Source organism: Emys orbicularis, chromosome 23 (assembly GCF_028017835.1).
Source record: "Emys orbicularis isolate rEmyOrb1 chromosome 23, rEmyOrb1.hap1, whole genome shotgun sequence".
Lineage (NCBI taxonomy): Eukaryota > Metazoa > Chordata > Testudines > Emydidae > Emys > Emys orbicularis.
In genome coordinates, this window is record NC_088705.1 from 7,640,758 (window position 1) to 7,654,084 (window position 13,327).

At 47.8% G+C, this 13,327-nt stretch overlaps 1 protein-coding gene across 3 annotated transcripts; it reads right to left on the minus strand.

Annotated features, from left to right (window-relative positions):
- Nucleotides 1-1,369: 1,369 nt before the first annotated feature.
- AK2 (adenylate kinase 2) lies at nt 1,370-9,996 on the minus strand. 3 transcript variants are annotated; one of them, XM_065421520.1, is made up of 7 exons: nt 9,895-9,996; nt 8,225-8,350; nt 5,603-5,713; nt 5,360-5,454; nt 4,556-4,628; nt 4,154-4,349; nt 1,370-2,177 (listed from the first exon to the last, which is right to left on the minus strand). In XM_065421520.1, the coding sequence occupies exons 1-7, from the start codon at nt 9,994-9,996 to the stop codon at nt 2,167-2,169; spliced, it is 714 nt and encodes a 237-aa protein (XP_065277592.1). In that variant the 3' UTR covers nt 1,370-2,166. The 3 variants fall into 3 exon arrangements, with proteins under 3 accessions (XP_065277592.1, XP_065277593.1, XP_065277591.1); XM_065421521.1 differs by having other exon boundaries at nt 1,370-2,182; XM_065421519.1 differs by lacking the exon at nt 1,370-2,177 and having other exon boundaries at nt 4,113-4,349.
- Between the last annotated feature and the right edge of the window lie 3,331 nt (nt 9,997-13,327).

Sequence of the window (13,327 nt, forward strand, 5' to 3'; positions counted from 1 at the left end):
CTTGCAGGAGTGAAGTCATTTAACAGGAACAATTTACTAGACCTGCAAAGCATCTCCTGCCCAGAGAGCACTCAAGGTCAATGGGCTGGGAAGAGGATTACAGAATGGATCCAGTTGTACCCAATAGAGGTTCAGCTCAGACTAACCCTTCTACTCTCCAGTCTGCATCCTGCGACAGCCATTCTCAAGGGAAACCTGGCCAGCTATTGGGAGGCACAACAGGGTTCTGTATTCTGACTGCTTTGGGTTTTCAACAAAAAAGAGGGGTTGTCCAATGATTTTGGTCCCTAAATTCTAAAAACCTTGTCAAAGCAAACAGAGTGACTTTAGCAAAGGCAGGTGAAGGGTAAGGAAAGAGGTAATAAGTAAGGACTAGGAAGAACCTACTTATCAAAGGGAATACAGGAATGATGCCACAAAACTCAGACTTGTGAGATTGCTTTCAAAAGGTGAATAAAACACGCATCAAAGCCCTAAGAGAAACATTAGGGAAGCACAAAGTGGGGGTGAAGAAAAACACTGACACATCCTGCTCACCAATCCTATTATTCCCAAAAGTAAGAGACTACGGGTGCACTGCAGCATACTGTCTCTTTGTTTGTACAGTGCCTCGCAGAGGACCCCCAAAATGGATTGGGGTGCTCGTGTACTACAAATAGCAACAAGGGGAGGCCACACATATAGTTTTCCTGCACATCAAGAAAAATGTTCTTTCAGGTATCACATCAGAGAATAATCCACAAGGTCTCAGCCCTGAACAGGTTGGGATAAAGGGAGATAAATGTTATGCCATCAAAATCTGCCCCAGGGCTGATTTTGTTCTATGTTGCAGAAGATCCACATTGCTGGAAGGGGAGCGTGCAGGGTAGTAAGTACGAAGGTGATGGTCACGGGCTACAGTGCAGAAGAAACTGCTACACTCGAACGCAGTAAAACTAGACACGTAGTCTTGGTGGGAGTGGGGAAAGAATATAGGACCACATTAAAGGCACACATCACTGATGGAAATAGAGAGCTATTAAAACTTTCAGATGTCAGCTCTGAAAACACACAGAAGATGAGCTCCAGCCAAGACAGGGTCAAAGCTCAAAGGAATTAACCTTTAATTTCTTCATACACAAGAGTAGAAGAGACAGAACAGGGACAGCACTTGGAACAATCACATCCGTAATAGAGAGTTTGAAATGTATTTAAGAAAGAAAGAAAATGACAGGGTATGTTTGTTAGTTGCACAGAGTGGAGTTCTCTAGCTGGACTTTCTGGTCATCCTCTACCCTCTCAATTCTGGTAGATGTAGTCTACAGTACATATCGCCTCTGCCAGCCTGTTTTGTGTGCAGGTCAAAAAGAGACAAACGCAGCTACAGATACAAAATTTAAAGTATGTTTTATTGATTCAGAGACTAGACAAGGCAGCATTTGGTTTGTAAAAAAGAGGCAAAAAAATCCAATTCACTGTCGCTTCCAGTCAAGTGGGAGAGGGGTAAAATCCTACGTATTTCTTCAGCATTTTAGGAAGTTCAGCTTTATCAAGATCAGAAAGATGGAAGGCTTGGGCTTGAGCTCAGGTCCCTGTTGGCATCACACAGGAGCAGAAAGCTCCTCAGACCACCTTTGCCTTGTTTTAGGAAGGCCAAAATATCCAGGAAACGAGGGAAGTACAATTTAGTCAGCTATTTTCTCCATTACAGAGCTAAGGAGTCATTTCACGTATTCATTTTGGTCCTACAATAGGGGAATTAAGTTTAGGAAGCAGAAAAACAAATTCTACAATGACCTTAGGGGAAAAAAGAAACCATGTAGAGCTACCAAGCAATGGCAGTACCAGGAGTCCCATTGGTAAGCTAGAAATTGCACCAAGTCCAACACTCATCGCAGGGCAAAGGCTCAGCGGTCTGATCTTTGGCACAGAAATCCATTTTCATACAATACAATGTGTTCTTCCTCCCCAAATACCTGTGTGTCTCTCTTTTTTTTTATTAAAGAAGATCAATCTCCTCTTGAACATGATTCTGATGAGAAACAAACCACTCTGCCTTCTCCTTCTTCCCCACCTTTCCTCTGATCAGCCATGACCCCCCATCCCTCCCAACCCTCCCTTTCTCCCAAGGGGAAGGGATGGAGTGAGGTGATGGAGCATGCAGCCTTTGGTGGTGTCTTGTCTGGCCTATGGAGTCACTGAGCTGAAATAAATGGGAAACAAAAAGAAAAAACAAAACAAACAGATTTAAGGAATAAAAACCAAACAGTCATGGTTAACAGCAGAATGAGGCTGACATGTAGGACAGATGCAGATTACACATGGGGATGGGATGCGCTGTTTCCCAAATCCAGGTGATTTAGTGGGAATCTTCCATTAGATTATTGCTAAATGGGCTCCCCTTCTCAAGAGATTCAAGTACACTCAAGGGACAGTTTCTGTCATTCTAGGCAAACAATTACACAGTAGTGGCTCCAACAGACACTCATTTCCATTGCTGTCTATACCCAGTCTTCTTACATTCCTGAACTAACTGGAAGCTCCTATCTGCTTTCACCAGAGCATCTGTACCCAGCACCCCACTAGCAGCACAACCACAGAGTCTCTGTTGTGGTGAAGCAAGAGGAAATACCACTGCAAGACAGTGGAAGTTGGGGAAGACCCAAATAGAGCAAGAGAGTCTAAACTTCTGTTTTCCCTCCACGCCCCTTTCCGCACAGTCACATGCTTTCAGAGAGCAGCAGTGACAAGACCGCTTTCAGTTTCTGGGGCTATTTACAAATTTTTGAAAGGGGGAGGGGACAACTGTACTTCACAGGAAAGGATGTGCAGGAGCAGAGTGTGATTAACAGTAAACCATGAACAAAAGGAGAGAAGAATGCCTCCTGGCTGACCCCCAAACTGAATGGGCCAGTCCCTCAGGCAGCTCAGCACACAGACTCCACATCTCCTATACACAATGAAATTACACAGCCTATTACACCAAGTCAGCAAAATACACTGAAGGTTAAAGGACACTCAGCTTCATCTGGGCCAATAAGCATTTATACCAGAAGCTTCCACATACTGTTGAGATTTCCACACAGGACAGAGTTCGTTCCTTTCATACCAGCCTTGTTTTTACTGTGAGGGCAGCATGACCTCTGCCACGTTAAAATCAACATCAGGCAGCACAGGTTTCTGCACGAGCACTTGAGTTTCTCAAGCAAGCCTAAGTGCATTTCCATGATATCATAAGGCAGGTCAGAAGGGCTCAAGGACACTCGAAGCTTTTATCGCACACTCCTTGAAGAATGACTTGTTTGGAAACCTTGAGAAAACTACACGAAGGGCTCGCCACATCGTCTCCCGTGATCAGGGGATGAGGAGACAGCGGAATCCATGGAATTTGCCTCCCTTCCCACCCCCTTTCCAAGGGGGAGTCTCCTACGGCCTTCACTCACCTTCCCCCTTTTGAGTCAAACCCACTGGGATCCAGATTTCCCTCCAAGAAAACTAGGCTGGTTACAGTATTGCTCATACAGTATAAAATAAATAGGACATGTACCACAGGGTAAAGGCTTCTGTTCTGAAATGGTACTAAGCAGCACACGCTCCACTCACACATTTTGCAGTCATTCCTCCTCCAACACAGACGCTCACTTCCTGCAAGCAGACCGAGCGTTTTATTTTCCGCAGCCGTATGGTGAGGCATGGAAGATGCCACTGACCTGTGTACTGCGAGCTTTTCCCTCCCCCCCCAGATCAGCCATGACCTTCAGTACTCCTGCTACTCCCATGCTGGGTCCCAGCCAAACAGATCAAACAGCGGAAAGTGCAGCTGTTTTCCTATTAACTAGGACTCCTTAGAAGAAACCAAACTGTCATTTTTGACCTGACTGGATGTAAACATGTAATTAGCAGCAAACGGCTGGTACATTAGCTCACTGCGCCCCTTACAGGCTATATTCTCTCTCTCACACACAGGTATACAGAAACATACCAGCATGTTCACATAGGCCAGAAAAATAGACCAGCAACTGCTTGTTTAATGGACACTTTGCACAGCCCTCTCTCTCAGGCTGTCATCCCCCCTCCTTCCGCTCTCTAATGGGCTGTCCCTTCTCCTGTGGGGTCAGGGAGAGGAAGTGTGCTGCACTAGCGGAGCCCTAAACAAACATAACCAGGTCTTTACATGTGGCTTTCGAGAAGGCTGCCAAGATGCTGGCAAACACCACGTCGGGGGACTGGGAGGCATCTATGGCTGTATGGATCCCTCGTTTGCTGTAGTAGTCTACCAGCGGGGTGGTCTGGGTGTGGTAGGACTTCAGGCGAGTTTTCAAAGCCACTTCGTTATCGTCAGAACGGCGGATCAAGGGCTCCCCGGTGGCCTGAGAAAGGAAGAAGACAGTGAACAGGCCAAATCTGCAGCTTGTTACAGCCCAGCAGAGCCCTCCCCTCCATCCAACTCCTCTCTAGTCAAATGGAGGTGACAATATGTGAAGACAGGGCAGTAAAAGCTTGGTTACTGGTCTGACATTGAATTGAAGGTAATTTAAATAAGATCTCAGGAGAAATGTATCAGTAGCTCACATACATCGTCCTTCATGTGCTCTTTAGGGGGATTGAACTCCTCGTGGTAAGAGCGGCCACTTGCTGGGTGGATCAGCCTAAAACCGAAAACAAGGGTCAGCAAAGTACCTCTGCACTCATGATAGGACGACAACCAAACACCAGTCAGCATGAGAAACATCCGCGGCAGCACAGGTGTTTTTCACTCTATCAATAAATTTACTCGAGTCAATTCAATCAAGCAGCTCTCCAGGGAGCTGAAGAAAAGAAGCTGTGCTGGGGGGGTGGAGGAGTATTTTGTCCAGGAGTGAGACAGGAATCTTCTGGAAATCCATATTTTAAATGGTTAAGTGATGTAATGGAGAACTTCTGCTGGATCCAAATGGTCATGTCTGATCCAGGACAAGGATGTTTGGTTGCACTTCATCTTGCAGGGTAATACAATGAAGCAGTGATAACACCAGAGAAGATACAGCATAAGGCATCAACCATTAGCGTTTCACATTTTCCCTTGATGCTTAGTCATATCTCCAATCCCTATCCGTGGCACAGACGGACAGACTTTGTTCAAGGAAGGCCCAGGATGGGAATAGCAGGGCATGCTACAGATCAGTACTGAGGTGACACAGCACAACCGAGTATGTGTGTGGAGCAAAGACTGAAATAGCAAAGGCTGAAGCAGGCCAGGATTGAGGTTCTTTGACACAGCTGGCTCCACCCAGTGGTAAAACTATCCCACGAACCAAAATTCACTCCGTTCTCCCAAACCATTGGGAAAACTATAAGAAAAATGGACTTGCCCTATTTGTGGAGGAAGGAGAATTATTACCGTCCAGTGATCCTCCGGATGAGTAAGGAGTCAGCAATGCTGAATTCAATCACAGAATCTAGCTTCTCTCTTCTCTTCTCCATGAGCTCATCCAGCTGTAATAGAAAACATTCCCCTTAAGTACACAGATACATGGCAACAGAGAGAGTTCCGACATAATCAAGTCTCCTCTAGAGACACGGCTGGGGGTGGGAATGGAGCTGTAACAAGAGCTACTGAGTTAGAGGATTTGAAGTCACGTACCATCTCCGCCTGCTTCACTGTGCGAGGGAAACCATCCAGCAGGAAGCCATTTTTGCAGGGAGGAGTCTGCAGGTTTTTCTCAATCAGTTCCACCACCATCTCATCACCCACCTTAGAAGAAAGTCACAGACAGCTCATTAAAAACAGTAAATAGACCAGATTAGGCCATCACTGTCCTATCTTAAGCATGATGGACCATAGGGTGCCCTCATTGACACCCCTGCAATTCAACTGACTTCACCGAACATTGTCTTCACACCTGCTAGCCACTGACCATACACATCAGAGCCAGGGATCACGAGTACCTAGTCTGCACCTGCTCCTATGTGCAACAAAACCAATGCAAAATAGCAATGTTAACCATGGGTATGTGTAATATAATTGAACGCAAAGTATTATTCATACAATGCAAAAGCTGCAAGTTCAAACACACCCTAGTCAGGAAGCAAAGGTTCTCTTTTGCTAGGTGTGTGTATGTAACATGTAGATAGCAAGACATACATTTAACAGGCTCAATGAGCACAAATACTACACGCCACACAATGTGGGCCAGTGAACAGCATTATGAGCATCTTAACTTGTGCATTCGCTGATCGTGGGACAGATTCCACAGACCCTACAGGCAGGAGTCAACCACTAACAACACAGATTAAGGATTATTTTGTTTACTTTGTTTATTAAAAAGGTGCTGAGAAATGCACAATTTCACCGTTTCCCCTGTAGAGATAGACAGGCGCCATTCCTGCAAAGTTACATGCAAGTTTAACTTTAGGCACATGAATAGCCCAGGTGACTAACTCACGTGCTTAAAGGTAAGAACACGTATAGGTGCTTGCAGCATCTGGGCTTTACTTGGCTTCCCCATACTCCAATCTGAACATAAAATTGGGCTGAAGTTGACTCTGGAAGACACCAATGCAGACTAGTGGCCAAACGTTATTGGTTTAAATCCAAAGTAACTCCCCATTGTCAGGAGTGAAGTTACTCCTGATTTATGCTACTGCAGCCTAGCGGAATCTGGTCCTAGGGTTTCAGGTAGGCTAGGGTATGTCTACACATCAACTAGAAACCCATGGCTGGCCGGTTCCAGCTGACTCAGGCTTTGAGGGCTTGGGCTGCGAGGCTGTTTCATTGCTGAATAGACTTCTGGGCTCAGGCAAGAGCCAGGGCTCTAGGACCCTGCAAGGTGGAAAGATCCCAGAGCTCGAACTTCAGCGAGCACAAAGTCTGTACAGCAATGAAACAGCCCCAAAGCCTGATCCCAAGACAGCTGGCACGGGCCAGCCGCAGGTTTTTCTTTGCTGTATAAATGTACCATTAGAGGAAAGAGCCCTAAAATGGAGGATGCAATAGAGGTCGGGTGGTTTGGTTGGAATTTAAAGTTCTTTCCATGATTCTGTGGCTGATGCAACCCTTCATTTAAGAGAAAGCTACATTATTTTTAAAAAGTAAACACATTCCAAGAACGGGCTTTGGGAATTGCTGTACTTCCATCAAACTAAGTTATCTTAAAGCCAGAATATGCTAATACAATATATTGCCAATGCGGTTCAGTGTTCCCAGTACCACACACATTAAAGATAACTGCCCGTCTTTCTAGATAGTGCTCCTATCTTTCATAGCCAGTTGTGATATTGCAGGTTCAATGATGCAATGCAAGCTCCACATGAAGGCTGAAGATAAGCAGTCTGACTGTGCTACCGCAAAGCCTTCTGGAGGAGTTTTCTTAAGAGTACTAAAGCCTGCTATTGGCAAATAGCATAATTCAGTGTAACACATGGGAAAAGAAGAGGAAAGAAAGGGGGGGGGCTCTGAACCTGGGTATATAGTTATGAGTAGACCTCAGCTCCAACTGTTATTTTGAGCAAGTTACGTCACTCCCTGCCTCAGTTTCCCCATTAAGAGCTTTACCCACCTTGACAAAATGCTTTGAAGTTTGTGGCACATTTCGTCCATAGGTACTAAGTATAGTCATCTGGGACCCCAAACCAAGCCATTTTCACATGGAAGAGTTTAATGCCCCCTGTAACCATGAGGGTAAATGGTCTTAAGGCCTTATTTTCACCTTACAAATTACAGGTGAACCGCAATTATCTGAAGGACTCAGGAGACATATGAAATCTTTGGATAACTGGAATCTTCACTCTGCGGGGCTTAGGAGCACCATGTGAACAGGAGGCTTAGGAATGCCGTAGTGCTAACACCTGTTCCTGCAACCCCAGAGACATAACCGTAGTTTGGGGTAACAGAGTGTTTATTAGCCAGAAGCTGATTAATCAGGATTTACTCTATGTTCTGTGAAACTAGATAAAGCAAAAGGGAAAGCTAAAAGCTAAGAAAACAGGAATTTTAAGGAGGAAAATGCAGATCTATGCAGGAGAGGGAGAAGCATCTTTCCAAGACATCTTTCCTGTGGCATTAGGGGGAAGAGGAGGGGAAATCACACATTTCCCCTGGAACTTGTTCTGAGTTTTCTGGTCTGGGTTGGTCATTGGTTTCTATATGAAGGACAGCTGTTTGATCACCGCAGGCTTGTATTTTTTTTAAAGGCTTTTTTCAGTCCTCTCAATATACCCAGACGATTGGAACTTTCATTAGCCATATACATCTCACTATACCCACCAGCTTCCCAGCATCCATAGTCTCCTTCAACCTTTTACCCAGCTCTGATCCTGAAGCCACCATGGCCCTCAGCATGTCACCTGTTGCCAGGTGGCAAACGCAGTAGGTTTCAGCAAGTTTAGGAGCCTATGATGGGAGAAAACAGAATAAAAAGTGAATTTGGTGTAACTTCCATGAACAGATCCCATTGATGCTCCACAGGTGAAGTTTTTATCACGGGAAGTAATTTCACCTCACAGTGATGGAAGCTATATTAAAAAGTTAAGGGTTAAAATCCAAACAGGGTTTGGTAACGTTGGTACAAAGGAGCTGGTTTTGCAAGGAGAACCAGACAAATTATTTTAACATGGTCTGGGACATGCCCCAAGCAGCATGAAGGGCAGTAGCCAAAGGGGCAGATTAACTAGAAGTCAGCTGATGCAAGGAGGCAGAGAAATTCTGTTCATTCACATGGGTGAAATAATTTCTCAGGCAACCAAAGAGCTAGGGGGAGTTCTAAGGATTCTTAAAACAACATGGAGCGACTTGTTTGGAGTAAGCAGTTACCACATTGCTGATTGAGACACATCTTCCCTCTATACATACAGCAGGTCAGCTCAACAATGAGACAACTACTTGGTCCTTTTTCCATGTTAATTTTGCCCTAACATTCACACTTGGTCCTTTCACAGCAGAGCTACAAGCCATGCAAAGCTTTTAATGTTCCATATCAGTGGGAACCTGCACAATTCTCAAGCAACAGATCTGGAGTCTCAGTGCCTGAAGCCAATTGGGACTGTCAAGAGAAGCGAGGTCTGCAGAGGGGAACAGATGGGGGAGGGGAGTCTATTGAAAGAGGCCAGGGGATAAAGAAAATGGTGGGGTGATGCAGGGAAGGCACCAGGAGAAGTAGAGCTGGCTGGCTGCGTGGAGCTGTCATGTCGGGGGGCTGACGGCTGTGAGCAATGAGGAAGCATGTTTCGAGAGCAGGATTTTGGAGCCAAGAACTCCTGGGTTCTATTTTCAGCTCTCTCCCTGGTGAACTAATTTCCACGCTCTGCACCCCCGTCTCCTCCTATACAAGATGCAGAAAATGCTTCTTAATTTACAGGGGTGCACGAGGATAAGCAAAGCTCATAAGCATTTGTAACATACTTTGCAGACAAAGGCCAGCTAAATGCTACACATTATTAGAGACCATTGATTGGCTAGAACACATCAGTTACAACCAGAGATTAAGATGTGGGGAGAGTGTACTCTGGGGAGAGAAACGGCTGGGGAGCCAGGACTCCTGGGTTCTAGTCCCCAATCTGGGAGAGGAGCAGACGGGGACAGGAGCCACAACTCCTAAATTCTATTCCCCGCTCTGGGAGAGGAATAGGCCCCAGGGGCCGGGAAGGGGGTGGGAACCAGGACTCCTGGGTTCTATTCCCCACTCTGGGAGAGAAGCAGGCCCAGGGGCCGGGAAGGGGGCGGGAGCCAGGACTCCTGGGTTCTCTTCCCCGACCTGGGAGAGGAGCAGGCCCCAGGGGCCGGGAAGGGGGCGGGAGCCAGGACTCCTGGGTTCTCTGCCGGACTCCACCTGTGACCTTGGCCGCTCCCGACGCAGGGCCCTACCAGTGCTGTCGGGATCCCCCGGCCCACGTGTCCCCCCCGGGCCCCGCGCAGCGCCCGGGAGCCCGGCCCCTCACCTGGGTGCCTTTGCCCGCCCCAGGCGGCCCCAGCAGCACGGCCCGGAGGCCCCTGCGGAGGCTCCGGCCTTCGCCTTCCCGGCTCTGCGCGTTCGGTGCCATCGCTGCTCCCCCGTCCGCCCGGCCCCACACGGCCTCCCTCCACGAGCCCGCCCACCCAGCACTCCCATTGGGGCGCTGTGGCTCGCCCCGCCCCGCGCCACGTGTGACTGACACACTGAGTAGCCAATCGCTGCTGCACAAGGGCCAGGGTGGAGGATGATTGGGGGGATTGGGAGGGGGTGGGGCTTATCCGCCACAAAGGCTGCTGGCAGGGTTATAAGGGCGCGGGGCGGTGCAGGCTTTGACCTGTCTGCTGGTGCCGAGCGCAGCGCCCCCTGCCGTGGGGAGTCTCAGCCGCTGGGCACCTTGTCCAGGGAAGTGGCCAGGATTCCTGGGTTCTATTCCCCCATCTGGGAGAGGAGCAGGCCCTTGGGGGACGCAGCGCAGGGCATCCTGCCAGGGGGGCGCAGTGCTGGTTACCCGGCATCCCACTGCACCCTGCCCAGACCCTCTCTCTGCACTGCATGAACCAAGTCCCCTGAATCGTTCTTCATCCTTGAAGGTTCTTGTTGCATAACAGAGAGTATACGTGTAAGAAACCCACCCTGGCTAGTGAGGATTTCACAGTTGTCACTGCTGTACCAGCCATGCCATGCTCACTCAGTGCTTCCTGGAGAGAGCTGGGAAATAACTCCCAGTGACCTGTTGCAGAAGCACAGGTGCTGGTCACTGTTGCCTCCTCTAGCTTTTAGCAGTACAGGGTATAAGGCACAACTTTGGGCAATTTCAACACACACACACATCGCACTATATCTTGTCTCAAAAAGATATGCTGGGCCTTTGTCGGGAATGCTGGTATGTGATTGAGGAGTAACCGGGTAGTGTGAAAAACAATTCAGTGTGCTGAGGGACAATGAGAAGTCTGTTGGATAGTGTCTGTGTGGCCAGTAGGTCGGTCCCACTCCTTAACTTTCTGTTTGGAGGGCTGCATTAGAAATATAAATGGCACAGGCTGGCATTGGGAATTCCCCAAGAAACGCACACAGGGGAGCTGCTCCCATTCAGAGGACAGGCTGACCCCTGGAATTATCCTTACAGCAAGAACAAGGAGTCCTTGTGGCACCTTAGAGACTAACAAATTTATTTGGGCATAAGCTTTTGTGGGCTAGAGCCCACTTCATCAGATGCATGGAGTGGAAAATACAGGAGCAGGTATAAATACATGAAAGGATGGGAGTTGCCTTACCAAGTGTGAGGTCAGTCTAACGAGACAATTCACTTAACAGCAGGATACCAAGGGAGGAAAGATAACTTTTGAAGTGGTAATGAGAGTGGTCCATTTCAGACAGTTGACAAGAAGGTGTGAGTAACAGTAGGGGAAATTAGTATTGGGGAAAATAGGTTTGGGTTTTACAGCAAGGCAGATTGAGAAAAGCTCGTGGCCATTGGGTGTCAGTGTGGAGTCTCACTCAGTAGCAGCATCTCCAGGACAGAAGGAGGTAAGGTCTGTTTCCAGCCCCTGTTCAACTCTCTTGCCAGCTCTGAGATTCCACTTCTTGCTGCTGCTCCTGAACGAACCTGGACTGGGATAGATCTCTCATGTGTGAAACAAGCAGCCACTTTTCCAGTTAGTAGCTCCCATGCCATCCCCTTCTGCCCTGTCACCCTATTGCTAAGTTTCAGAGTAGCAGCCGTGTTAGTGGGTTGTAGCCCACGAAAGCTTATGCTGTAATAAATTTGTTAGTCTCTAAGGTGCCACAAGTACTCCTGTTCTATTGCTAAGTGTTAATGTAACTAGGAACAAGCCAGCGATCAGGAGTGCCCTACACTTGTCCTTGTGATTGCAACCCTAAACACCACTTCCCCAATACTCATTCCCTGAACCTGTTTGCCTCACACCTTTTACTACTGTTAACTCATTCCTGCTTTAGAGACATGGTTTTATGTGTGGGGCAAAAGAAATACAGTTTTTGTTTCCATATGTGATTCAGATCCTTCATATGCCCACCCTGCAGTGAGAGGGGTGTAAGCTCTTCACTTAGGTCCCAGTCCTGCATGGGCAGACCTCTGTGCCTCCACGAAGCCTCACTGAAATCAATGGGGTTCCACAAGGGCCATCTGTGTGTATGTTGAGCTTGCAGGATCAGGGCCCTTGAGGGAAAATTATTGAGGGCAATGACCATATGTGTGCTCTCTATGTGAAGTGACAGCCACACCTGTGGCATTATAAATACTGTATTTGCATAACATTTTTCCCTCCGATTTCAACGGTGGGGAAACCAAGGCACAAGAACTTGCCTAAATCAGCGGCAGAGCGGAGAATAGAACCCAAAAGTCCTAAGTCTCAGTCCTGTGCCTGATCTACTGGACCATGATGCCTCCATTGCCTGTCTCTTTTCCAGAAGATTTCACTGCCTGGTTTTCTTCCTCTGCCCTTTTCCCTGCTCTCACTTTATCTCTGAATCTGTTGATTTCTTCTTTTGATCCCTCTCTTTTGCCTTCTATAACAATAACCCCAGAAGACCATGCGCTTCCAACATTCCTTCCCACCTCCTGTTAGGAACCTTAGCCAAAGCCCTGTGCTGGAGGGTGACTAGCAGTTGGAAGGATGGTACTCCCCGTGTGTACCCTGCTACATTGCACAGCCTTGGGCGACCATCTCCCAGCCCTCTCTGGCTCCCCTCTCAGTAACTGAGGGATAATATTCATCCAAATCTTTTGCATCCTTTGGGAAAGCCAGAGCCTTAACGGGATCTGTGTACAGAAGTTGTGACAAAAGGAAACACTGCTGCCATCTTGCAACCTGCTGATTCAATACATTCACTCAGCTGCCTGTGCATCCCATGTACTGGCATGGGAATGGGAGTTACTGATTATTAAGCATGACTCTGAGCTGCCCAAGCTGCTGTCTGGCTCAAGGAATGGAGGCTAAAGTGGGAGGGTTAACAGGCTGTCTCTGATATGCAACTCCCCCAGCATAGGACTCCTGTTCCCATTGGACTCCACAGGAGTTTTGCTACCATCTCCAAAGGGAGCAAGATGGGGCCCTGTGCGAGGAATGTGCTCTGGCTGTAGGCCCAGCTTGGGGAAGGGAAGGGAAATCCTCTTTTTGGTGGACTCACTCCTTGACTGTGCAAAGTCACCCTTAATTGACAGCGATCATTTAAAGAGCAGGCTAGAGGGAATGTGACGAGAACCCTCAGTTTAAAGTCCTGTCTGTGGAAGGATTTGGTTTGCTGGTTTGACTGACCTCAGAACTGCCTGGATGAAGACTTCAAGCTGCTAAGGGATTGGTCCCAGCCCTGACTGCACCTCACGTGACCTGCCTCTGTGGAGTCATCAGTAGCCACGGGAACCAGCCTCTGCTGGTGTAAGGGCTGGTCACCCCAAC